The sequence below is a fragment of the Lampris incognitus genome, chromosome 15 (assembly GCF_029633865.1).
Source record: "Lampris incognitus isolate fLamInc1 chromosome 15, fLamInc1.hap2, whole genome shotgun sequence".
Lineage (NCBI taxonomy): Eukaryota > Metazoa > Chordata > Actinopteri > Lampriformes > Lampridae > Lampris > Lampris incognitus.
Genome location: NC_079225.1, coordinates 2,760,021 through 2,784,817, shown reverse-complemented (window position 1 = coordinate 2,784,817; position 24,797 = coordinate 2,760,021). Strand labels below are relative to the sequence as shown.

Here is a 24,797-nt window from a genome sequence, read left to right as displayed (position 1 = left end):
CTGTTTGCTCCCCAATATTCTCTTAACACACCTCTGAGGCCGTCACAGAACAGCTGTATTTGTCCTGAGATTAGATTACACACAGGTTGACTCTATTTAGTCATTAGGTCAACATTCGATCATTCAGCAATCATCAGGCAACTTCTGAAGGCAGTTGGTTGCACTCAGAGAAAAGGGGGCTGAATACTTTTGCACACCGCACTTTTCAGTTTTTTATTTGTAAAGAAAATTAAAATCATGTATAATTTTCTTTGTACTTCACAGTTGTGTGCCACTTTGTGTTGGTCTTTCACATAAAATTCCAATAAAATATATTTATGTTTGTGGTCGTAACGTGACAAAATGTGGAAAAGTTCAAGGGGTATGAATACTTTTGCAAGCCACTGTATATATATATATATATATATATATATATATATATATATATATATATATATATATATATATATATATATATATATATATATATATATATATAGTAGAGAGAGAGAGAGAGAGAGAGAGATAAAAAAGGATTTTAAATAAAAAGTAAATAGACAGATAAATAAAGTAAAGGGTGTTTCTCGATAGTGAGGACCCGCTGTTTGTTAGTTTGCCTACCACAGGAGAGCATAAACTGTTGGAAGGGACAGGAGACAAATGGAGTGGCTTAGCTGTGAGTGTCATTTTAGGAATCTCTAGGGGTCTGAATTTGCTTAACGCCAATTTAAGTTAAGTTAATTTTATGTTATTATACTTATGACAAGATGTTAAAAATACTTCATGTAGCAAATTTGTAACCACAAAATTACTTTGTAATAAACATTTTGTTGAAAAGAAATACATTTAAGATTATATAGATAATCTATTATTTGATTAAATTATGGTATATTCCAGGAATATACATGAGGATTAACTAGCTTAATTAAGAGGCATAATTTCTGATACTGGTGTGGTGAGTCAACTGTTACACCTTTTGTAAATACTCAAGATGTAGATGCATTTCCATATTTTTGCTTGCCCCTTCCTGTAAATTACAACCCTGGATTGAAACCAAGCCACTGAAGATGCACAAGCCAGTGCATTCTTAGTGCCAGTCCCAAACCCGGATAAATAGGGAGGGTGGTGTCAAGAAGGGCATCTGGTGTAAATATGTGGATTATAAATCAGATTTCCATGCCAGATTGGTTGAGGCCTGGGTTACCAACGACCACCACCGGTACTGTTGGCCAGCAGGGTGTCGGGAGGAACTATGCTACTGTTGGGCAAAGGAGAAGGAGAGGGGGAAGGGTAGGAGTGTGAAGGTGAGGGTCAGAACTTTGAATGCTGGCACTATGACTGGTAAAGGGAGAGAGCTGGCTGATATGATGGAGGTAGATATACTGTGTGCAAGAGACCAGGTGGAAGGGGAGTAAGGCCAGGAGCATCGAAGGTTGGTTCTAACTTTTCTACCACGTTGCAGATGGGAGGAGAAATGGGGTAATTCTGAAGGAAGACTATGTCAAGAGTGTGGTGGAGGTGAAGACAGTGTCAGACAGAGTGATGAGCATGAAGCTGGAAATCAAAGTTGTGATGATGAATGCTATCAGCACATATGCCCTGCAAGTTGGGTATGAAATGGAAGAAAAAGAATAATTCTGGAGTGAGTTGGATGACATTGTGGAGAGTGTACCCAAGGAGGAGAGAGTGGTGATTGGAGCGGACGGGCATATTGGCTAAGGGAACAGAGGTGATGGATAGGTATGGTGGCAAGGACATGAATGTGGAAGGACAGATGATAGTGGATTTTGTGAAAAGGATGGAAATGGCTGTGGTGAATACACATTTCAAGAAGAGGGAGGAACATAGGGTGACATATAAGAGTGGAGGAAGGTGCACACAGGTGTACTATATCTTATGTAGAAGGCGCAATCTGAAAGGGATCGGAGACTGCAAGGTGGTGACAGGAGAGAACATAGCTAGGCAGATTCAGATGGTGGTCTGTAGGATGACTTTGGAGACTTTGGAGACCAAGAAGAGGAAGCAAGTGAAGGCAGAGCCGAGGATCGAATGGTGGAAGTCGAAGAAGAATGATTGTTGTGTGTAGTTCAGGGAGGAGTTAAGACAGGCACTGGGTGGTAGTGAAAGTGTTGCCAGATAACTGGGAAACTATTGCAGAAATAGTGAGGGAGACAGCTAGGAAGGTACTTGGTGTGTCATCTGGAGAGAGGAAGGAAGACAAGGAGACTTGGTGGTGGAATGAGGAAGTACAGCAAAGTACACAGAGAAAGAAGCTGGCAAAGACGAAGTGGGATAGTCAGAGAGATGAAGAAAGTAGACAGGAGTACAAGGAGATGAGGCGTAAAGCGGAGAGAGGTGGCCAAGGCAAAGGAAACGATGTATAGTGAGTTGTATGACAGGTTAAACAATAAGGAAGGAGGAAAAGGACTTGTCCTGATTGGCTAGACAGAGGGACCTAGCTGGGAGGGATGTGCAACAGGTTAGAGTGATGAAGGACAGAGATGGAAATGTGCTGACAAGTGAGGAGAGTGTGTTGAGAAGGTGGAAGGAGTACTTTGAGGGGCTGATGAATGAAGAAAATGAGAGAGAGAGAAGGTTGGATGGTGTGGGGACAGTGAATGAGGAAGTGCAGTGAATTAACAAGGAGGAAGTGAGGGCAGCTATGAAGAGGATGAAGAGTGGAAAGGCAGTTGGTCCTGATGACATACCTGTGGAGGCATGGAGGTGTTTAGGAGAGATGGCAGTAGAGTTTTTAACTAGATTGTTTAACACAATCTTGGAAAGTGAGAGGATGCCTGAGGAGTAAAGAAGAAGCATACTGGTACTGATTTTCAAGAATAAGGGTGATGTGCAGAACTGTAGCAACTACAGAGGTATAAAGTTGATCAGCCACAGCATGAAGATAAAGATAAAGAGTAATAGAAGCTAGGTCAACAGGAGAGGTGACAATCAGCGAGCAGCAGTATGGTTTCATACCATGACAGAGCACCACAGACGTGATGTTTGGTCTGAGAATGTTGATGGAGAAGTATAGAGAAGGTCAGAAGGAGTTACATTGTGTCTTTGTGGATTTACAGAAAGCATATGACAGGTTGCCCAGAGAGGTGTGGTATTGTATGAGGAAGTCGGGAGCGGCAGAGAAGTATGTAGGGGTGGTGCAGAATATGTATGACGGAAGTGTGCTAGTGGTGAGGTTGGAATGACGGATGGGTTCAAGGTGGAGGTGGGATTACATCAAGGATCGGCTCTGAGCCGTTTCTTGTTTGCAATGGTGATGGACAGGTTGACGGAGGAGATCAAGCAGGAGTCTCCATGGACTATGATGTCTGCGGATGGCACTGTGATTTGTAGTGAGAGTAGGGAGCAGGTTGAGGAGAGCCTGGAGAGGTGGAGGTATGCACTGGAGAGAAGAGGAATGAAAGTCAGTAGGAGCAAGACAGAATACATATGCATGAATGAGCCGGAGGACAGTGGAATGGTGAGGATGCAAGGAGTAGAGATGACGAAGGCGTATGAGTTTAAATACTTGGGGTCAATTGTTCAAAGTAGTGGGGAGTGCAGAAGACGGGTGAAGAAGAGAGTGCAGGCAGGGTGGAGTGGGTGGAGAAGAGTGTCAGGAGTGATTTGTGACAGAAGGGTACCAGCAAGAGTTAAGGGGTAGGTTTGCAAGATGGTTGTGAGATCAGCTATGTTATATGGTTTGAAGACAGTGGTACTGATGAAAATACAGGAGGTGGAGCTGGAGGTGGCAGAGTTGAAGGTGCTAAAATTTCCATTGGGAGTGATGAAGAAGGACAGGATTAGGAACGAGTATATTAGAAAGACAGCTCAGGTTGGACGGTTTGGAGACAAAGCAAGAGAGGCAAGATTGAGAAGGTTTGTAATTGTGTAGAGGAAAGATGCTGGGTATATTGGGAGAAGGATGCTGAATATGGAGCTGCCAGGCGAGAGGAAAAGAGGAAGGCCAAAGAGGAGGTTTATGGATGTGGTGAGGGAGGACGTGCAGGTGGCTGGTGTGACAGAGGAAGATGCAGAGGACAGGAAGAGATGGAAACGGACGAGCTGCTGTGGCGACCTCTAACGGGAGCAGCCGAATATAGTAGTAGCAGTAGTAGTAGTAGTAGTAGTAGTAATAACACCCTGTATTGAAGCTGCAAACTTAAGCTATTTCATTTTTCAGACTCAACTTGCTTGAACCATGCTATTTTTAACAGTAATCTTTTTGAGAATTCTATCATTGGCAATGTCAGTCAAGTTTTGCTAAAGTAATAAAAATTACACAATAAACAGGCAAAGTAACCAAAATGGCACAACTCCCTTGGATAATTCTGACTATGTAAATTCATGTTCAGGTTTGTTTATTATGTGTCTTTAGTTAAGACAGTGGACATGCTGACAAGCTAGAAACTGTTCTAGCTGCTGCTAACGGCTAACAGGGTCAATGACTCTTCTAAAAGACATTTATGGCTTCATGCAGCTTCAACAAAACAATTTCAAAAACCAATATAACTATCCTACTTGATTCACTGGCTCCTATATAGCCATACTTTATGTATTTCTTAATATTTACTGTTTGTTTTTTACATTCTCATCTTACTTTCATTTTTTTATATGGCCATACCATACAAAATAATTAAACATTTTGCAATGTTCAATTATTTTACAGTTGTGAGTATTTACATTAGTATTACATAGTAACCATCATCCTGTGATAGAAAAAGGACTGAACTAAAATGAGAAATTATAGCAGTCGTGATGACGGCACAAGCATTTTTCTTTTTTTGATACCCCCCCCCCTTTTACTTGGCCAATTACCCCACTCTTCCGGGCTGTCCCGGTTGCTGCTCCACCCCCTCTTCCGATCTGGGGAGGGCTGCAGACTACCACATGCCTCCTCCGATACATGTGGAGTCGCCAGCCGCTTCTTTTCACCTGACAGTGAGGAGTTTCACCAGGGGGACATAGCGCGTGGGAGGATCACGCTATTCCCCGCAGTCCCCCCCCCCCCAAACAGGTACTCAAACCGACCATGGGAGGTGCTAGTACAGCAACCAGGACACACACCCACATCCAGCTTCCCACCCACAGACACGGCCACTTGTGTCTGTAGGTAACACAGGGATTTGAATCGGGATCCCCGTGTTGGTAGGCAACGGAATAGACCGCTACGCTACCCGGACGCCCAAAAGGCACAAGCATTAATAAAATGGCAAAGCTATGTGATCTGCCTGTAGCACCAAAGCAGTTAGCAACAAATCGGCTGATAAACACATGAAAATCTGGTGATGGATGACTACTTATATCTGCAGTATACTGCACCAACTCACCTGCTCCCCCCTGGCTTTTGGTACGACCCTCTTGTCCTCCATGTCACACTTGTTGCCTAGCAGCATTCGCTCAACATCCTCATTTGCGTGCTGAAAAATACACAAAAAAGAAAAAAAAATCCCAGTGGATTATCATACCCTTTTGTCTGTTTAATGACACAGACCTTTGCCTAATCTGAGTTCATCCAAAACATACAGATGTCACCAGCATGTTGTGCATAAAAACTGAGCAAAATCACTTTCAAAGTTTAAAGGTAGATTATATAAAGTTGTCAAACAGAGGCCTCTAGACAAATTTGCCCCACTTGGTTACTGCACATTGTCTTACATTTTTTTGTTTTGGTGTGATGTCTCAGAAAGGGTGTGTGTGTGTAGTTGAGTGGGGAGAGCAGAGGGTTTTGAGAGAGTGTTTAGAGAGTGTGTTGCTGTAAAGCCCCTTGAGGCAAATTTGTAATTTGTAATTTGTATTGGGCTATACAAATAAAATTGACTTGACTTGAGAGCAAATGAGGTTGTGATCACTCCTGCAATCGTGTACATATTAGATATGCTTTACTGAGATGGAAATGGCGGCAGCCCACTGCTCCTAGCTACAGTGTGTGTTGGGATGGATGAATTTCCCCACAGGGATTAATAAAGTACATCTTAAAATCTTAATCGCTCTTAAATATATTAAAACCAAAGAGGATTGACCAGCAATGTTGCACTTGCAGCATTTTTACTGTGCAAGTAAATGACTTGATTTTCCTTCTAGGTCAAAAATGAAGCTCTCTGGCTGTGGAAAAATCCCTCATGTTCACTTACCACACTTTTAACCATGCTAAAAACATCTTTGACCTCGGTGATGTCATGCAAAGACAACAATTTCATAACTTCTCGTGCACTTCAAATGAACTGTCAATGGCTCTTGTGTAAATGAGACGCTGGCTAACATCCATCACATCTGTACTCTCATCCAACGCTAAGCAGAAGTACTTGCAGTCATGCATGACTTGTTTTAAGCTCTCCCTCGACAGGACTTTGAATGTCAAAAATTCTTCGCGTCACTGTGCAACAGGACAGAGAGACCATTTCAAAGTTCTTAGCCATGTTATCGTCTCCAAAAGGTTTAGCCATCTCTACTGCACATGGCTTCACTGTTTCGCCATCAGACAAGGGCTTCTTTGCTTTAGCAAGCTCCAGGGAAACAGCACAAGACGCCTTGAGAGAGGACTCCTGTGCAGACCTGGCTTTGGTGAAAAGACCCTGCTGTCATATTTTTCCTTTGAGGTCAGTGATGATGGTGGCTCTGGCACCTCCGGGGTAGATGTCATATTCGTCTTTGTGCGTAGTGTTGTAGTGGCGACTCAAGTTGAAATCCTTCATGGCTAATTTTGTTTCCAGGCACACTAAACACACAGGTTTGAATTCTGTGAAAAGATGTTCTGTTTCCTGTCTTGCCTGGAAGACATGGTTCTCTAGGCCAAGTTTTCTTTTTTGCCACTCATGTCTCTCCTTGTTGCGTGCCATTGCGGAAGAGGCCCGCCGAGACCAATACAAAACCATGTGCAAGCAGTTGCTTGGCTACAGGCCTCTTGTGTTTTGATGGAGCGCCCTCTATCAGTGGACAGTATAATTACAATTGGGATCAGGTTCAAATGTGGTCAAATGCCCCGCTTGCTTCCAACGCCTGTGAAACCAACAGTTTATTGATATTTGGAAATTGACCCGCAGGCCGCCAGTTTACTATGTCTGAAGTAGAGTTTCAATGGCAATGTGTACAATTCACAGAGGATTTGGGAATGGTCGCAATGACAGCATTGTAAGATGGTGACAGATGTACTCTTAGACCCCCCCCCCCCCTCGGTTCAGGGATGGTCATTCTCTCGTCACATAGTTGGCCTCTTTGACTCGCGGTTCAAAACAGCATTCCTCCCTATCACATATGTGCACACCCTCATCCTTGAAGGAGTGGCCACTGGCCTGTAGATGGTGTAGACTGCAGAGTCCTGGCCTGACGCATTAGCCCTTCTGTGTTGTGCCATCCTCTTGGCCAGTGTCTCTTTGGTTTCCCCGATGTACAATTCACAGCACTAGCACTTGAACAGAATACACTATATTCCTCTGTTTGTGCTGGGGGGACCCTTGGGGTGTATCAATTTCTGGCGCAGTGTGTTTGGGGTTTGAAAGCAATCTACAGGCCAGTGGCCACCCTTTCAAGGATGAGGATGTGTACATCCTTGATAGGGAGGAACGCTGGTTTGAAGTCAAAGAGGCCATATGTGAAGAGGCAATGACCATCCCTGAAATGAGGAAGGTGTTGGGGGGGGGGGGTTAAGAGTATATCTGTCACCATCTTACAATGCTGTGATTGCAACTATTCCCCAATCCTCTATGAATAGTATACGTGGCCATTGTAACACTAGTTAACTGTCACGTCAATTTGAATATGAAACTGATCGTTGGTTTTGGTTGTTTTGCCATTGTGTTGTTTAAAAGGGTGGGGATACCTGCAGTCAGCTGAGACTGAAGAGGTCACTTAGATGAGTGATGAAACGTATCAACAACGTATCAACAAACATTGAGTCCAGATGAACTGATTCAACTTTCTGTGAGCAAATCAAACCATTTGACAAAAAATCTAGCTGTTAGTGCATTACGCTTGTGTTGGTTTTGACCTCAATTGAGATGGTTGATTAAGGTGTTCACATGGCAGTTGCAATAACCACATTATTGCCATATGATTCAAATTGAAGCATGTTGAATATGGAGCTGCCAGGGAAAAGAGGAAGGCCAAAGAGGAAGTTTATGGATGTGGTGAGGGAAGACATGCAGGTGGCTGGTGTGACAGAGGAAGATGCAGAAGACAGGGAGAAATGGAAACAGATGATCCACTGTGGCGACCCCTAACGGAAGCATCCAAAAGTTGTAGCAGATGTAAAAACACTAACTGTAAATGTGTACCACAGCAATAAAACCACGGACATAGGAGACAACACAGCAGGTGGTGCATCACATAAATTCATGTCTTACCTCGTCAATGTTGCGCAGCCATTTGCTGATGTTTTCAAAGCTCTTGGCATTAGTTATGTCGTAGACCAGCATGATGCCCATGGCTCCTCTGTAGTAGGAGGTGGTGATGGTATGGAACCGTTCCTGCCCTGCAGTGTCCCTGCAGATACACACATACAAGAAGAGAGAGATTTGTGCTATGATACTGACTGCTTCATTCCTAAACCAATAATCAATAAAGATCTTTCTTGACAAGGGATATATAAAGAAATAAGAAGTTTCCCTCTTGGAATCACTCTACTCTTGTACACAATACACAGTACAAGATAACGCAACAATGTAAGGTGTAATGTAAATTATACACCTTACATTGTTGTGTCATCATGTACTCATTTCATCATCAGCCGCTTCTCCGGGGTCGGGTCATGGTCGCAGCAAAGTAGGGCACTCGAGACGTCCCGCTCCCCAGCAGCACCCTCCAGCTACTCCTGTGGGATCCCAAGGTGTTCCCAGGCCAGACTGGACATGTAGTCCTTCCAGTCAGTTCTGGGTCTAACCCAGAGTCTCCTCCCAGTTGGATGTGCCTGGAAAACTTCCAAAGGAAGGCACCCAGGAGGCATCCTAATCAGATGCCCAAACCACCTCAACTGGTTCTTTCGATGCAAAGGAGCAGCGGCTCTACTCCGAGCTCCTCCAGACGTTCGAGCTTCTCACCCTATCTCTAAGGCTGAGCCCAGACACCCTACGGGGGAAACTCATTTCAGCCGCTTGTATCTGCAATCTCACCATTTTGGTCACCACTCAAAGCTCATGACCATAGGTGAGGGTTGGAATGAAGACTGACCGGTAAATTGAGAACTTTGCCTTCCGGCTCAGCTCCCTCTTCACCACAACGGTCCAGTACAACGTTCACATTACTGTTGATGCTGCACCAATCCGCCTGTCAATCTCCCGCTCGATTCTACCCTCACTCGTGAACAAGACCCCGAGATACTTGAACTCCTTCACTTGAGGCAACAACTCATCCTCAACCCGGAGGGAGCAATCCACCATTTTCTGGTATAGAACCACGGCACCAGACTTGGAGGTCCTGACTCTCATCTCAGCCATTTCACACTTAGGTCACACTGGAGGTCGCGTTCTGATGAAGCCAACAAAACCACATCATCTGCAAAGAGCAGAGATGCAATTCTGTGGTTCCCAAAATGGACACGCTCCTCACCTTGGCTGCGCCTTGAGATCATGTCCATGAATATCAAGAACAGAATCGGAGACAAGGGACAACCTTGGCGAAGTCTGACAGCCACTGAAAACGTATTTGATTTTGTGCTGAGAATGCGGACACAGCTCTCCCTTTGGTTAGACAAGGACTGGATGGCTTGTAGCAACTGCCCCAGTACCCCCTACTCCCGCAGTACCCTCCACAGATTGCCCCGGGGTACACGGTCGTAAGCCTTCTTTAAGTCCACAAAACACATGCAGACTGGCTGGTCAAACTCAAATGCCTCCCTCAGCACTTCCGCAAGGATAAAAAGTTGGTCTGTTGTTCCATCACTAAGATGGAATAATCCGCATTGTTCCTCCTGGATCCGAGGTTCAACAATCGGTCAGAGCCTCCTTTCCAGCACCCTAGAGTAGACTTTCCCAGGGAGGCTGATCAGTATGATGCTCAGATAACTGGAGCAAACCCTCTGGTTCCCTTTTTTAAATATGGGAACCACCACCCCAGTCTGCCTCTCCGCAAGGTACGATCTCCAACCTCCATGTGACACTGAAGAGGCGTGTCAGCCAAGACAGCCCAACAATATCGACAGCCTTCAGCATCTCAGGGCGAATCTCATCCACACCCGGCGCGCCTTGCCACTGAGGAGCTTCTTAATTACCTCAGAGACCTCTGCCAGGGATATGGCTGGGGCTTCCCAAGAGTCTTCAGACTCCACCTCCTCCACTGAGGATGTGTTAGCTGGGTTCAGGAGCTCCTAAAAGTGTTCCTTCCACCGCCCGACAATGTCCCCAGTTCGGGTCAGCAGTTCCCCTCCCCAGATGAACTCAGCCTGAGTCAAGCCCTGCTTCCCCTCCCTGAGTCGCTGGAGGGTTTGCCAGAACTTCCTTGAGGCCAATAGAAAGTCCTCCTCCACAGCCTCGCTGAACTCCTCCCACACCTGAGGTTTTGCTCCTGTGACCGCCAAAGCCCTTCTGGCCTCCTGGTACCTGTCTGCTGCTTCAGCAGATCCCTAGGCAAACCAAGCCCGAAAGGTCTCCTTCTTCAGTCTGATGGCTTCCCTCACAGCCGGTGTCCACCAGTGGTTTCTTAGGTTGCCACCTCGACAGGCACCAGGGACCTTATGACCAGAGCTCCTCTGTCTGCTGCATCTGCAATAGAGGCTTTGAACATGGCCCACTCAGACTCCATGTCCCCAGCCTCCCTCAGGATACACACAAACTTCTTCTGGAGATGGGAGTTGAAGAGCTCACGGACAGGGGCCTCCGCCAGACGTTCCCAGTTCACCCTCACTAGACATTTGGGTTTGCCAGGTCTGTCTGGCAGCCTTTCCCGCCATCTGATCCAGCTCACCACCAGGTGGTGATCAGTTGACAGCTCTGCTCCTCTCGTCACCTGAGTGTCCAAAACATACGGCCACAGACCTGATGATATGGCCACAAAGTCTATAATTGATCTTCAGCCTAAGGTGTTCTGGTACCAAGTACACTTATGTTCGAACATGGTTTTTGTTATGGCCAATCCATGACTCGCACAGAAGTCCAATAACAAGGCACCGCTCGGATTCTGATCGGGGAGGCCGTTTCTCCCAATCACACCCCTCCAGGTTTCTCCATTGTTGCCCACATGAGCATTGACGTTCCCCAGCTTATAGAGTCCCCAGTCAGAACCTTATCCAGGACACCACCCAGAGACTCCAAGAAGGCCAGATACTATAAACTGCTATTCGGTGTATAAGCACACACAACGGTCAGAACCTTCCCCCCAGGGACTCAGTCATATAGAGGTGGACCCTCTCCTTCCCCGATCAGAACTCCAACATGGCAGCACTCAACCAGGGACTTGTGCGTATCCCCACACCCACCCAGCACCTGTCGCCTTGGCCAACACTGGAAAAGTAGAGTCCAGCCCCTCTCCACAGGGATTTAGTACCACAGCATATGCTATGTGTGGAGGTGAGCCCAACTATATCTAGTTGGTACCGCTCCATCTCCTGAACCAGCTCAGGCTCCCTCCCTGCCAGAGAGGTGACATTCTACGTCCCAAGGACCAGTATGCGATGCCAGAAGTCGGCACGCCCCGGTTTCCACCTTTGCCTGCCAACCAGCCTACACTGTACCCTACCCCAATGCTAATCCCCATAGGTGGTGGATCCACGGGGTGTCATCATGTACTGTATATTAATAATAATAACAAAAAACAATAATAATGGATTACATTTACATAGTGCTTTATCGAGACATCCAAAGCGCTTCACATTAAGGAGGGGAAAGTCATCTCAACCACCACCTATGTGTAGCACCCACTTGGATGATGCACGGCAGCCATTCCGCACCAGAATGCTCACCACACATCAGCTTGAGGTGGAGAGGGGGGAATCACTGAGCGAAATACACAGGGGGATGATTAGGTAGTCAGATGGAGACAGCCAGGTTGGGAATTTTGCCAAGACACCGGGCAAGCCCCTATTCTTTGTGATAAGTGCCATGGGATCTTTAATGACCACAGTGAGTCAGGACCTCGGTTTTAACATCTCATCCACAGGACGGCATTTCCTACAGCAGTGCCCCATCACTGCACTGGGGTATTGGGATTTTTTTATTTATTCTTTTAGGGCCAGAGGGAAGACTGCCCCCTATTGGTCCACCAACACCGCTTCCCAGCAGCAACTCCGTTTTCCCAGGAGGTCTCCATGCCAAGTACTAGCCAAGCCCATACCTGCTTAGCTTCTGTCAATTGGCAGAGCCAGGGGACATGCCAACATGCCACCGTACTGTCATTATATACCAATATAAAATGTATGAATTCATTGTGTACACAGTCTATGTAAGTCTGTAGTGTTATCTTTTTCTTTTTATCGGGATGGTGTGTCCTTGTTTCCTTTGAACTTGTGTCCCTTTTGTGTTAAGGCAGAGAGAGCCAGAACACAAGAATTTCATTATATTCTAATTAGGGCTGTTGTAAGGAATTCCGGGAGTAGAATATAAATGGAATAGCTAAACAGTTAATACTAATCGAATGCTGAAAATTGTTATTTGAATGCGTATTTTTTTATTTTTTTATAAATGTGCTGGCTAATGTTAACGTATCTTGCCCCTCTCGCCACTCGTGTGTAGATGGTTACCCTACATTTGCAAAACTCTCTCACACAATTCAGCAGAGCAGCACTTCACAAGCATTATGTTAAGGTTAGTTTAAAAACCCTGATAGTTTTGCAAATCTAGGGTTACCATCTAGACACGACCCTTCTCGCCTTGGCCTACCCGCATGTGAAAACAAAATGCTTTTGTCACAAATGATGAACAATAAAGTTTTCTGAGTCTGACTGCGAATCACGATCTCACGTTTAATGTGCTGACGTTAACCTCTAACGCTACATCAGAACTGGCAGAAAGCTATGGACCCATGGAGATCACCACTCCTGACCATGTAAGAAGTGATGTGTGGAAAGTTCTTGGATTTCTGTCAACAAACAGAAAAATAACAAAGAAAGATCGGTAATGCTGGAATGCCCTCTATTGGACAGAAGGTATAGCATTCACATGCTGATGGTGGCATTTGCAATGCATAAGTCCATGAATACAGTGTATAGGTACATAGTAAACATTAACAGGCTAAATTTGAGCATTAAAAATAATAAAGAATGAAATTAAACTGGGATTACAGAGGAAGATTGACAGCCCTAATTATAATACACAACAATAAAGTTGAACTTGGAAGTCTTATGAATCACACAAGTACAGTTAAACTTGGAGCATATACATTAAGGGCCCTGACAAACCAGGCCGACAGTCGGCTGTTGGCCAATGTCGGGCCGTCAGTGAGCGTCTGTGACCCTAGCTTTTGCGGTGTGTCCCGCACCGTCGGCGCTAGTCGAACCTCTGTCGGAAGCTTTTCGGCTGATTCCGCATGTTGAATGGGCGGAGCCCGTTGGTGAGAGAGATCACTCTGATTGGCTGTTCAGTTTAGCGAGTCAGTGCAGAACATACATGCTAGTTGGCTGTCGGCCATAGTCTTTGCGGTGTGTTCAAGTGCTACTTTTTGGCCTAGATGGCCTTCGTCGCCACTAGAGTTTGGTGTGTCTGGGCCCTAAAATGAACAGAAAAGCTCATCATTGAACCTCTTAAACACCTGCATTAGCATACATCTCAATCATTAAATTACACTTCTTCTTTCAGCTTGTTCCCTGTTTTTAAGGGGTCAACACAGCGGACTTTACAGTTTTCATCGGTACCGTGTGAGGGCACAGTACCAATGGTTTCATTCAATCATGAAATTAAACTACCTGGAGAAAATTGTGAACAGCCATTTATCACTGCAAATGGAGATTAAGGGACGCACACACTTATGAACACTCGTGTACACACACACACACACACACACACACAAAAGCTTTAAGCACACAAACTAAAGCTCCAGTTACACTCGTTCGTCCGCTACATTTAAATCATTCCAACACAACTGGGTGTCAACACAGCATCTTCCAAATCACATTTTCCTGGAATTGTGATCTAATGAGCCAGGCTACATCCCTGGGTGGTCAGCCAGGCTACATCCCTGGGTGGTCAGCCTCACATTAAGCTTGGAAGACTTTTTGCATCTGGATGTAATGCAGCTACTATGCATATATGAAAACTTGTAGGAATAAGTAGCAGAAGAGAAGAGTCTGCAGCTCTCTCTGGCTCGGCAGAGGGGGTGGAGCAGAGACTGGGACAACTTGGAAAATAGAGTAATCGGCCAAGTACAATTGAGGAGAAAAAGGAGGGAGAAAAATCCCCCCCCCAAAAAAAGAGTGAATTTGTAAAATAACATTCATATGGATTCCTTGCCATATCACCATATTTCACAGTATAATATCTAAATTCACACAACATGATTTTGGCTACGTGTAGAGCTGCCACTCACACCATGCCACACACAATGGCCCATATTCATAAAACTTCACAGAGAAGTCACCGCACCGTTCACAATCTACACCGTGGTAATCAGAGTTCATTCACAGAAACGCCATGGCTGTGGTGACTGCTGTGGAGACACGCTACCATGGCATTACTTATCATCAGCAGTGGTCCCAGTGAAAGCCAATTAAGGGCATACTGAATAGGACCCCTCCCCCACTGAAAATGGCATAAAATTATAATCAGATGGGCTTCGCTTCTTCTGGATCCATTTTGTCTCCACTTGCCAAGCACAATCTTAAAACCAGCCTGAAATCTGTGGTAAGTCGCTAGCTGCCAACAACCGCTGCACCGTGCTACAGTAACGGCGCTAAAGAGGGCGCTGCTTTCAAACGCCATTGAAAAGAGGGCGCTGCTTTTAAACGTCATCGACTCAAGACAAGTGCGTCATCGGTTAAGACCTTCAAGCGGGTAGCCCTGTTGTAATGGAACTGCAAATCCCAGCACAGTGGGCTGACACGCCGAGTCCTGCGACCCCATCGCGTGTGTATGGGAAAGGCCTACTTGTGAGGGTGTTATTCTTTTCAGCTGCAGCATTTAGTGGGTGCAAGATCCTCACAGCTGAAATGATACATAACAGCGGACACAGCACCTAAAAAACAAAAATACACTGAGGCGAAACGCCAAGACAGGACTCGCTCCAAAACCAGAGAGAATCTGGGGCTGACTTTCGGGGGACGGGAATGAAAAGCAAGGCGGTGTTGTGGGCATCGCGTCTTACTGACCTCGGGAGGAGGGGCATATTTTTCAAGTTGTGTTTGTGAGCCAAAAGCAGCAGGATGCAACTCAGTATGCTGTTAAATTGATATGCACATCAAGTGTTGCATATTTACCATCTCGGTAGCTGTGTGGCAGCCCAGCAGAGGGCCAGCGTGACTGGTCAGCGAGCAGCATGCTGCAGAGCTCTGCTGATGGAGGAGGTTGTTGTCTCCAGGTGAAACGTCACTTATGGCACTGCTGAGTAGTCCCGACTCTTTTTTTGTTGTTGTTTTTTTTTGGGGGGGGGGTTCCCCCCCCTTTTTTTTCTCAAGTTGGACTTGGCCAATTTACCCCACTCTTCCGAGCTGTCCCGGTCTCTGCTCCACCCCCTCTGCTGATCCGGGGAGGGCTGCAGACAACCACATGCCTCCTCCAATACATGTGGAGTCACCAGCCGCTTCTTTTCACCTGACAGTGAGGAGTTTCACCAGGGGGACATAGAGCGTGGGAGGATCACGCTACCCCCCCCCTGTTCCCTCTCCCCCCAAAACAGGCGCCCCACCTGAGCAGAGGAGGCGCTAGTGCAGCAATCAGGACACATACCCATTCCGGCTTCCCACCCGCAACATGGCCAATTTTGTCTCTAGGGACACCCGACCAAGCCGGAGGTAACACGGGGATTCGAACCAGGATCCCCGTGTTGGTAGGCAACAGAGTAGACCGCTACGCTACCTGGACTACCCATATTCCCAACTCTTATTCTTAACTCTTAAGTCACCATCTCCCTCATGCACACAAAGTGCTACAACTGCAACGTTTGTCAAGAATCCAAGTAAGTGAGGTGGAGACTGGCGTTTAATGACGGTCCATCACAGACAACTGACAATTCAGTGCCAAGTATTAACGTGGCTTCTAACACCTGTAGGGTTGGGTATCGTTTGAAAATGTTCGACACCGATAAAAAACCAATACCTCCAATTCGACACGATACCTAAACCATACTTTTCCGATACTATATCTTATGAAAACTTTATAGGACTATCAGCAAACTACTTTTCTATACAGCGAGCACCGTAATTCATTGACACATTGTGTTATCTTGGTTCTGTACTCTAGCACTTTGAGACTGAAAGGATACAACGACAATAAGGTCAACGTGCAGAGCGACATCTTTAACGTATGTTTGCTCATTCTCATTTAGCACTCTTATGCAGGAAGATAAGCATATCTGCCCTTTCTGGCAGGAGACGGGCCCTTTCTACACTAATTGTGTCCCCAGTTGTTGAGAATGTTCACCCAACCGGAGTGGAGGATGCTTGGGGACACAAGTACCTCGCACTATAACACATTTTTATAACCTAGCGTAGCTAAAGTTCTATGAAATCAGACTAGCTTCATTTCTTTTTTACCTCAGACATACGTCCTGCTAATGTTAGAGCCAGAAACACTTGACAGAACCGTCCTTACCTGTTTCCTCATTGCTAGCAGTGGCACCAGAAGACCCAGTGGCCGTCGTCCCAGAGTTAACGTTAACCTTGGCAGCAGCGCGGACATTAACTTATCAAACACAGAGCAGCTGTCCACTCGTAAATGTATCCCATGCGTGATCAGACGTTTCATCATATTCAACATTTTCCCAGACTTGCATTTGATGATCGCTTTGCAGCAGTGGCATTTTACTGTGTCAGGTTTGCTGTTTATTTTTACAAAGTGTAGACATGCTCTGGAACACAACTTGCCCACGAGTTTTCAGCTCCAACCAGTCACTCACGAGACGCACACACATACCAAATAGTGTCATGCTGATTTGTCAAGTCTGTGTACAACAACACTGGCAGTGATTGGCTGAATGCGATACCGTTCACGTCGTCTACCATAAAGTATCGAAATTTGGTACCGTTTGTTTCCAAAGAGTTTGATAAGCAGTAGGGCCGAGAGATTTCAGTCCGCGCCCATTTTCGATACCCAACCCTAAACACCTGCTTCCAAACACAGCACTGACACAGACCAAAGATGACAATCTGAGATATTCTGTTTATTAACGAAGCTTTTTTAAATGCAGGTAAGAAACCATGCTGCTTTTCAGAGCAGGGGGTATTTTAGTGAGGCTGTGTGGTTTCATAAATCACTTATGGGACACTCAAATGACCAAAATAACACAAGTGGTGAAAGTGAGGCACAATTACCCGTTTATGAATAGGGAACATGGGCTGTTTAATGAATACGGGCTAATATCTTGGACTGTATGCAAATGAGCAGTCACACTTCAGAACGTGTGTACTCACCATATCTGTAGTTTGATCTTCTTTCCCTGTAGTTCAACAGTCTTGATCTTGAAGTCTATTCCTGCAAAACAAGAGAGAGCGTAGCTTAGCAGAGCCAGCCATCTGTCTCAGGACACACGGGCTCGCTGAATGGCAGCCCTGTCACAGCGAGGCAACACTGACCCCTTTGACATGAGGACAGACCGGGAAGAGGCACGGAAACCTAGACACACAGGCACGCACACACACAAACAAATGGAATGACAAATGTTTCCTATGTAGTATGTTAACATGCGGTGTCATGCCCAGGCTCTCAGCCTATCAGCACATGGCCCTGACATCACCATGTCGAGCGAAGAGTGAACGCTAACAGCAGTGTGGCTGGGTCAAGTCAACTCAGCCATCCACCCATCCATTATCCACCGCTTATCCTGCTCTCAGGGTTGCGGGGATGCTGGAGCCTATCCCAGCAGTCACTGGGTGGCAGGCGGGGCGACACCCTGGACAGGCCGCCAGACCATCTCTCAGTCTCACTCTCACACACACACACCCTAGGGACGACTTAGTACGGCCGATTCACCTGACCTACATGTCTTTGAACTGTGGGAGGACACCGGAGCACCCGGAGGAAACCCACGCAGACACGGGGAGAACATGCAAACTCCACACAGGGGACGACTCCCAAGGTTGGACTGCCCCGGGGCTCGAACCCAGGACCTTCTTTCTGAGGTGACCGTGCTAACCCAAACGTAAAAACATGGTTTTTTTTAAATCAGCTTTGGGTCAACACTGGCTTGCATGAATTTTCATCACCCGCAGCGTCACAAAGGCTGCATTATATTATTATTACTACAGCATTACTACTGTATTACAGTGTCAGGGAGAGCAGGTGGAAGAAGGGCAAGTGATTCACCCTGAGGGTAAAGTTACACATTAGTGGTAGGTCATACAGTACACAACACAACACACACATGCATTCACTCAGCCAACTCAGCCGGTGATTCTGAGTTCAGTCCTCAGGGACGCCCCATTTTTTCCATTTGGGCAGGTATTTAATTACTTCCACATACTGTGTTTAGGTCTGCTGCCATAATTACATATCCTAATTACTTAGCTGACTGTGATCCTTCTGCAGAACCGTTAGGTGACACAGTCATATTTTCCCACCCAAACCTAAAGGGAGTTTCAGCAGTCTGAGGACTGAAGCACACGTCTATGTAGTAGTCATAAAACACCACCCTCGCTACCGGTGCAGCAGCGAGACAGACGGCTCCTCACAAAGTCACGCTGCAGATTTACAGACAGACTTTACAGTGTTTTGCCATTTAATTCCACCATGTTTAAACAGAGTGCCCCCCCCCTTTTTTTCTCCCCAATACTACTTGGCCAATTACCCCACTCTTCCGAGCCTTCCTGATCCCGGCTCCACCCCCTCTGCTGATCCGGGGAGGCCTGCAGACCACCACATGCCTCCTCCGATACATGGGGAGACACCAGCTGCTTCTTTTCACCTGACACTGAGAAGTTTCACCAGGGGGACATAGCACGTGAGAGGATCGCACTATTCACTCCCAGTTCCCCCCCGAACAGGCGCCCCAACCGACCAGAGGAAGCGCTAGAGCAGCCACCAGGACACATACCCACATCCGGCTTCCCACCCGCAGACACGGCCAACTGTGTCTGTAGGGACGCCTGACCAAGCCGGAGGTAACCCCGGGAGTCGAACTGGCGATCCCTGTGTTGGTAGGCAATGGACTAGACTAATGGACTAATGGACCGCCACACCAACCGGACGCCCCAACAGAGTTTAGAATTACTGTGCAGTATGACTGTGCAATGTAGTGACTATTCCTTCACAGATCAGCTGTTCCATGGGATTACACAGAACAGCTGATCTGTAAACTAATATTTGGGGGTGAATGGTGTTGGTTTTTTGCAGATAGCTGATAATGTCCAACTCATTTTGGCTGTTTGCTGATGCCGTCACAGATAAATGCACATATATTTTTTTCCACCTGACGGCAGAGAACATCAGTTTTCTCCTGTAGTGGACTGAGCTAAAGCTTTACCGTTACAGGTAGCTTTCCAAAGCCTTTCTTTTCACCACACATGCAAGTATTGAGATTTACTGTGAATTTAACTATCACCACTGTCAGGCGAAAACCACATATCCACAAAGAAGCTTAACTTTGAAAGGAAGGGGAAAAAACGTTGAAAGTATTTTACCATTTTGTCACCAAACATTACATTTTCACAGGGTTTGTAAACCACTTTGCATTTGTGTTGGAACATAGAGGTGTTGCCAAGGCTTGAAGTTAGGGAGTCCGGGTAGCGTAGTGGTCTATTCCGCTGCCTACCAACACCGGGATTGCCGGTTCGAACCCCCGTGTTACCTCCGGCTTGGTTGGGTGTCCCTACAGACACAATTGGCCGTGTCTACGGGCAGGAAGCCGGATGTGGGTATGTGTCCTGGTCGCTGCACTAGCGACTCCTCTGGTTGGTCAGGGTGCCAGTTCGGGGGGGGGGGGGGGTAGCGTGATCCTCCCACATGCTACGTCCCCCTGGTGAAACTCCTCACTGTCAGTTGAAAAGAAGTGGCTGATGACTCAACATGTATCGGAGGAGGCATGTGGTAGTCTGCAATCCTCCCCGGATGGGGCAGAGGGGGTGGAGCAGCGACCAGGATGGCTCAGAAGAGGAGGGTAATTGGCCAAGTGCAATTAGGAAGAAAAAGTTTACATATGTACTTGGTTCGTGAAATGTAAAGAAAATCACCAAGTTTACAGTGTTTGCCCAACAGCGACATTATGTTCTTTAACAAAATGTGTCCAGATGAACTGTTTCAACTTTCTTTGATGGTTCTTTAAAGTAACAAAGTACGCAATATGAAAACACAAGTAGTCTGGTCCTGTGATGAGTCACTTTTCAACCCTGGAACTTTTAACTGTGTGGAATTATTTGAGGAAATGAATACTGAGTTTGAAACATGAAATGTTGCAGTCAGCATGTTATAAGCCATCCTCTGCAGTCCTGTGGTCATCAAAACACCAGTGTGCGACATCTTCACAATCAAGAGCGCTGCAGCTTTCCGGCATGGATTTACTATTATACAGTTACATCTCTTCGACAAAACTGAGAGCTACAGATTATTCTTTGGAAAACCTATATTTCTATGGGTTAGGGTTAGGGTTAGTACCACTACCTTAAAAGAAAAGTACCTTAAAAGAAAAGTAAACTGCTGATGACTAAAAATTGATCTTCTCCTAACTGGTAAGCCACCAGTTCAGCTAGTCTGGTCATAAGCTGCAATGAAAAGCTGAACTCCAAGAAACGGCGGTGCTCTAGGTGGGGCAGGACCATAAGAATAATGAGGGAACTAGCGGCCAAACTGTGACTCACTGAACTCCACACACACCCCTGGGAAAGGGAGGGAGAATGAAAGAGAATGGGAACAAAAAGAGGAGGGAGAAAGCAGGGAAATTTACAGAAAGATGGCAGTTGAAAGGTTGGGCTGAGCATTGCTGACCAAGATTTAGGATTATCCACTAAATCATTCATCAAGCCTACACATCAATGCTCACTGGTATCAAATATCAGGCCAGAGCACAGGGAAAACAGGATATCAATTAATTTTCTTAAAGACTTTTAGCCTGAAAACAATATATGTGTCACATTACCAAACACAAAGATACAGTTAAGGTAAAAATGATTAGCCCCCAGGAACTACGGCACATTTCGCTAAAATTCTGCCCAATGTTTGCATCATTCATAAAACTTTACATAGTAAAACATTCATCAATGTTAAGGCCCCTATTTGGTACATTTTGGAATGTAAAATAAATCTTCAGGTTCGCTTTGTACCAAATGTAGTGAAAATTGAGGTGGTCAAATAGACCCCCCCCATGTGATTTTTTGCTTTCAAACCACACCTGAGCAATCAATTAGCTTTCAAACCACACCTGAGCAATCAATCAGCATTGAGCTTTACTTAAGGGACTCCAATGAACAGGGCTAGTGGCACTTGAACACTTGATTGAGAGGGAGTACTCCTAAATTCTTGGTAAGAAGTAATTTCATCATGCCAAAAAGTAAAGAAACCAGTCTGGAACTCAGAAAGAAGATAGTGGATGCTCATCTTAAGGGAGAAGGCTATACTGCCATTTCCAAGCATTTCAGTCTAGAACAGCTATGCATTGCATCATTGCAAAGCACAAGGAGACAAATTCTGTTAGAAACAAACCTGGGCCTGGTCAAAAGTGCAAGATTTCAAAAACTTTGGAGAGGAAAATAGTCAAGAGATGTCAACAACAATCCCCGGATCTCTGCCAAAATGATTGTTGCTGAACTGGCCTCTTCTGGACTTGATGTTTCAAGAAAGACTGCATACCTACCAACCCTAAAGAATAAAAATGAGTCCTTTTTGCGTGCCCACGCATACAAAAATGTTTTTTGTGTTTGCGTGCATTCTTAAAGTACACACTGAAAAAAAAATACATTACACAGTACATTGTGAAAAAACATTGAATACTGAAATCAAAAAACAAAACCACCAGTCATTGGGATTCATGACTGTTCACTATGTTAGTAGGCTTGCATCGGGTTAAAAAAAAAAATCAGTTTGAAGCCTAAAATAAACTAAAAAATTTTGTGGTGGCCTAAAATCACTCAAGCATTTTTTAAAATGAATTTATTTCTAGTTTTTCCCCTTATCCCACCCGATTAACCCAATGGCATATGGCCAGAACTCTTGTCAAATAACTCCCCTGGCTCACGTTTCCACAGGAAGGAGATAGTCGTTACACCGGCTTCCTTCAAACTCGTGTCGGCTGCTCTCGCTATTTTACACACTGAAGCCTCGCATGGATTGCATTACCTTCAGGCCACGAAGGAGAAATAAGAGAGAATGCTTTCGGTTGCTTGTCTGCAGGTGCCCGGATGGGCCAGATGGGTCGCTGGAAAATGATGAGTCCCCGAACACTACATTGATCTACACCCACTATCCCTCAGGAATGGGTGGCCTAATGAATGCCTTACCCCGTGGACGCTCTGGCTGTGACCGGTTATGGCAAGTCTGGGATACGAACCTCCCAGCCACATGACGAGTGGATTGCAAGAACGGCGGTTGATTCCGCTCGGCCATCAGAGCAGCCAATCATTTAAAAGGCAGCTCTTTTGTGTATTTTGGACCATCAACTCATAGTCGTGTATTTTGGTCTCAAAATGTGGAGTGACTATGCAGAATGCGGAATGCGTAGAGGTTGGCAGATGTGAGGTTGTTGTGAGGGCTCTTCATCGTGGTGGGCTTCGAGGTCATCGTCCAAGAAAAACTCCATTGTTCACACAGTGGCACATCAAAGCCAGACGGAAGTTTGCCCGTGAACATTTGAAACAGGGGCATGAGTTTTGGAAGTCTTTCCTATGGTCTGATGAGACTAAACTTGAGCTGTTTGGGCACATGGATGTTGCTTTTGTTTGGCGAAGGGAGGGAGAGGCCTTCAACCCTAAAAACACAGTTGCCGCAGTTAAACATGGTGGTGGGAGCATAATGTTGTGCGGCTGTTTTGCTGCTTCAGGCACAGGGAACCTTGTTCGGGTGCATGGGATCATGAAGAAAGACGATTATGTTGACATTTTGAAGGATAATGGAAAGAAATCTGCTGCCAGTCTAGCTTTAGGTCACTGCTGGGTCTCCCAGCAAGACAATGACCCGAAGCATACATCCAAGTTGGTCCAAAACTTTTTGAAGGACAATAAAATCAAGGTCCTGGAGTTGCCCTCTCAGAGCCCAGATCTCAATCCTATTGAGAATCTGTGGCAGGAGCTCAAGGTTAATTAATGTCCATGGTGGAAAACCAGGCAATTTGGATGAGCTGGAACAATTTGCCGTGGAAAAATGGGCTAAGATCCCTCAAGAGACATGTGCCAACTACCATAAGAGGTTGTTTGTCAGTTGTGAGTCAGAAAGGTTACACTATTGACTATTAATTGTCAGAGGACTACTAATTTTGGCCTTGTCATATTTGTTTTTTCCTGTTTCAATTCAGTGCATCAGTAAAATATCTTAATTAAGCTTAGTGGAGATTTTGTCTTTGTTATTTTGGAAGCAATTAAACGATAAACAGTTTTGGTTATGGCCATTTCCATGGAAAAGTTAAGGGTTTTGTTTGATTTCATAAAGGGGGCTAATAATTTTGACCTTAACTGTATATCTTTCAAGCCGATTGTCTTTTGAAATTAAATAATTTTTCTGGTATCCATGAAGTGATGGTCCAAGTCTGTGTCATCAGTGAAGTGATGGAGTGGGACATTTTTAGACAAAAAGAAATCACTGTTCACACTATTTTACTTGGTGGAGTTGTTTTCTAAACAGTACAGAAGCTTTGTGAACCAGGCAACAACACATTTGCCCAATCATGGCAAAAACTGAACATGGCTCAGGAATAGGGTTGCGTATTGGAGAGACTCTGGCGATACGATACATATCACGATACAGGGGTTACAATTCAATATATCACAATATATCTCGATACTGTAAAAAAGGTGGTTTATTGCAATTTCATAGGCCTGTGTTCTTTGTGCTTATGCTACTTCCTATCTGAGTTCACGCTGTTGCATTGGAGCGGAAGAGTCAAATGGCTGAAGATAGATTACAACACTTATTTAGCGGTCGTGGGGTTACACACAACACAACATGTTTGTCACGAACCTTTACATGTAAACAATTAAAAACTGATAGAGTGGTTTTGAGAATCGATACAGTACCACAAAATATAATATTGCGATATTCGAGTGTATCGATATTTTCTTACACCCCTACTCAGGAATATAATGAGCCTATGCCAAAACAGCCAAATGCTGAACAGATCAGACACGCTCCAAAAGAACACAAGCAAACCTGCATTTTTTTTAAAGCTGCATTAAGCCATTTCTGACTACTAGATGATAGACAGCAGTGTTACAGATTCCTAAACACATTCCCAGCAAAGACACTCCCCACAGCTACCCTTCTGTCTCTATAGTGGCCAAAGTGTGAAACAACGAGCTAGCTATCCATTTTTTCAGCTGGACAATGCTCACAGAGGACTCAAAGTTATGCTAATGTCGGCGTCCAGGGAGCGTAGTGGTCTGTTCCCTTGCCTACCATCATGGGGATTGTTGGTTCAAATCCCCGCTACCTGCAGCTTGGGCGTCCCTACAGACACAATTGGCCGTGTCTGCGGGTGGGAAACCGGATGTAGGTATGTGTCCTGGTCGCTGCACTAGCGACTCCTCTGGTCGGTTGGGGTACCTGATCGGGGGGAGGGGGAACTGGGGGGAATAGCATGATCCTCCCACATGCTACATCCTCCTGGCGAAA

The 24,797-nt window shown here is 45.6% G+C and overlaps 1 protein-coding gene across 1 annotated transcript in view; it reads right to left on the bottom strand.

Moving 5' to 3' along the window:
* The window catches only part of rab10 (RAB10, member RAS oncogene family), a 40,364-nt gene that overhangs the window by 5,591 nt on the left and 9,976 nt on the right, over positions 1-24,797 (bottom strand). Inside the window, exons 2-4 of the mRNA XM_056294284.1 lie at positions 17,462-17,522; positions 8,319-8,457; positions 5,307-5,396 (exon numbers count right to left, since the gene is read on the bottom strand). Coding sequence (XP_056150259.1) covers positions 5,307-5,396; positions 8,319-8,457; positions 17,462-17,522 — 290 coding nt within the window. The remainder of the gene's footprint in view (positions 1-5,306; positions 5,397-8,318; positions 8,458-17,461; positions 17,523-24,797) is intronic.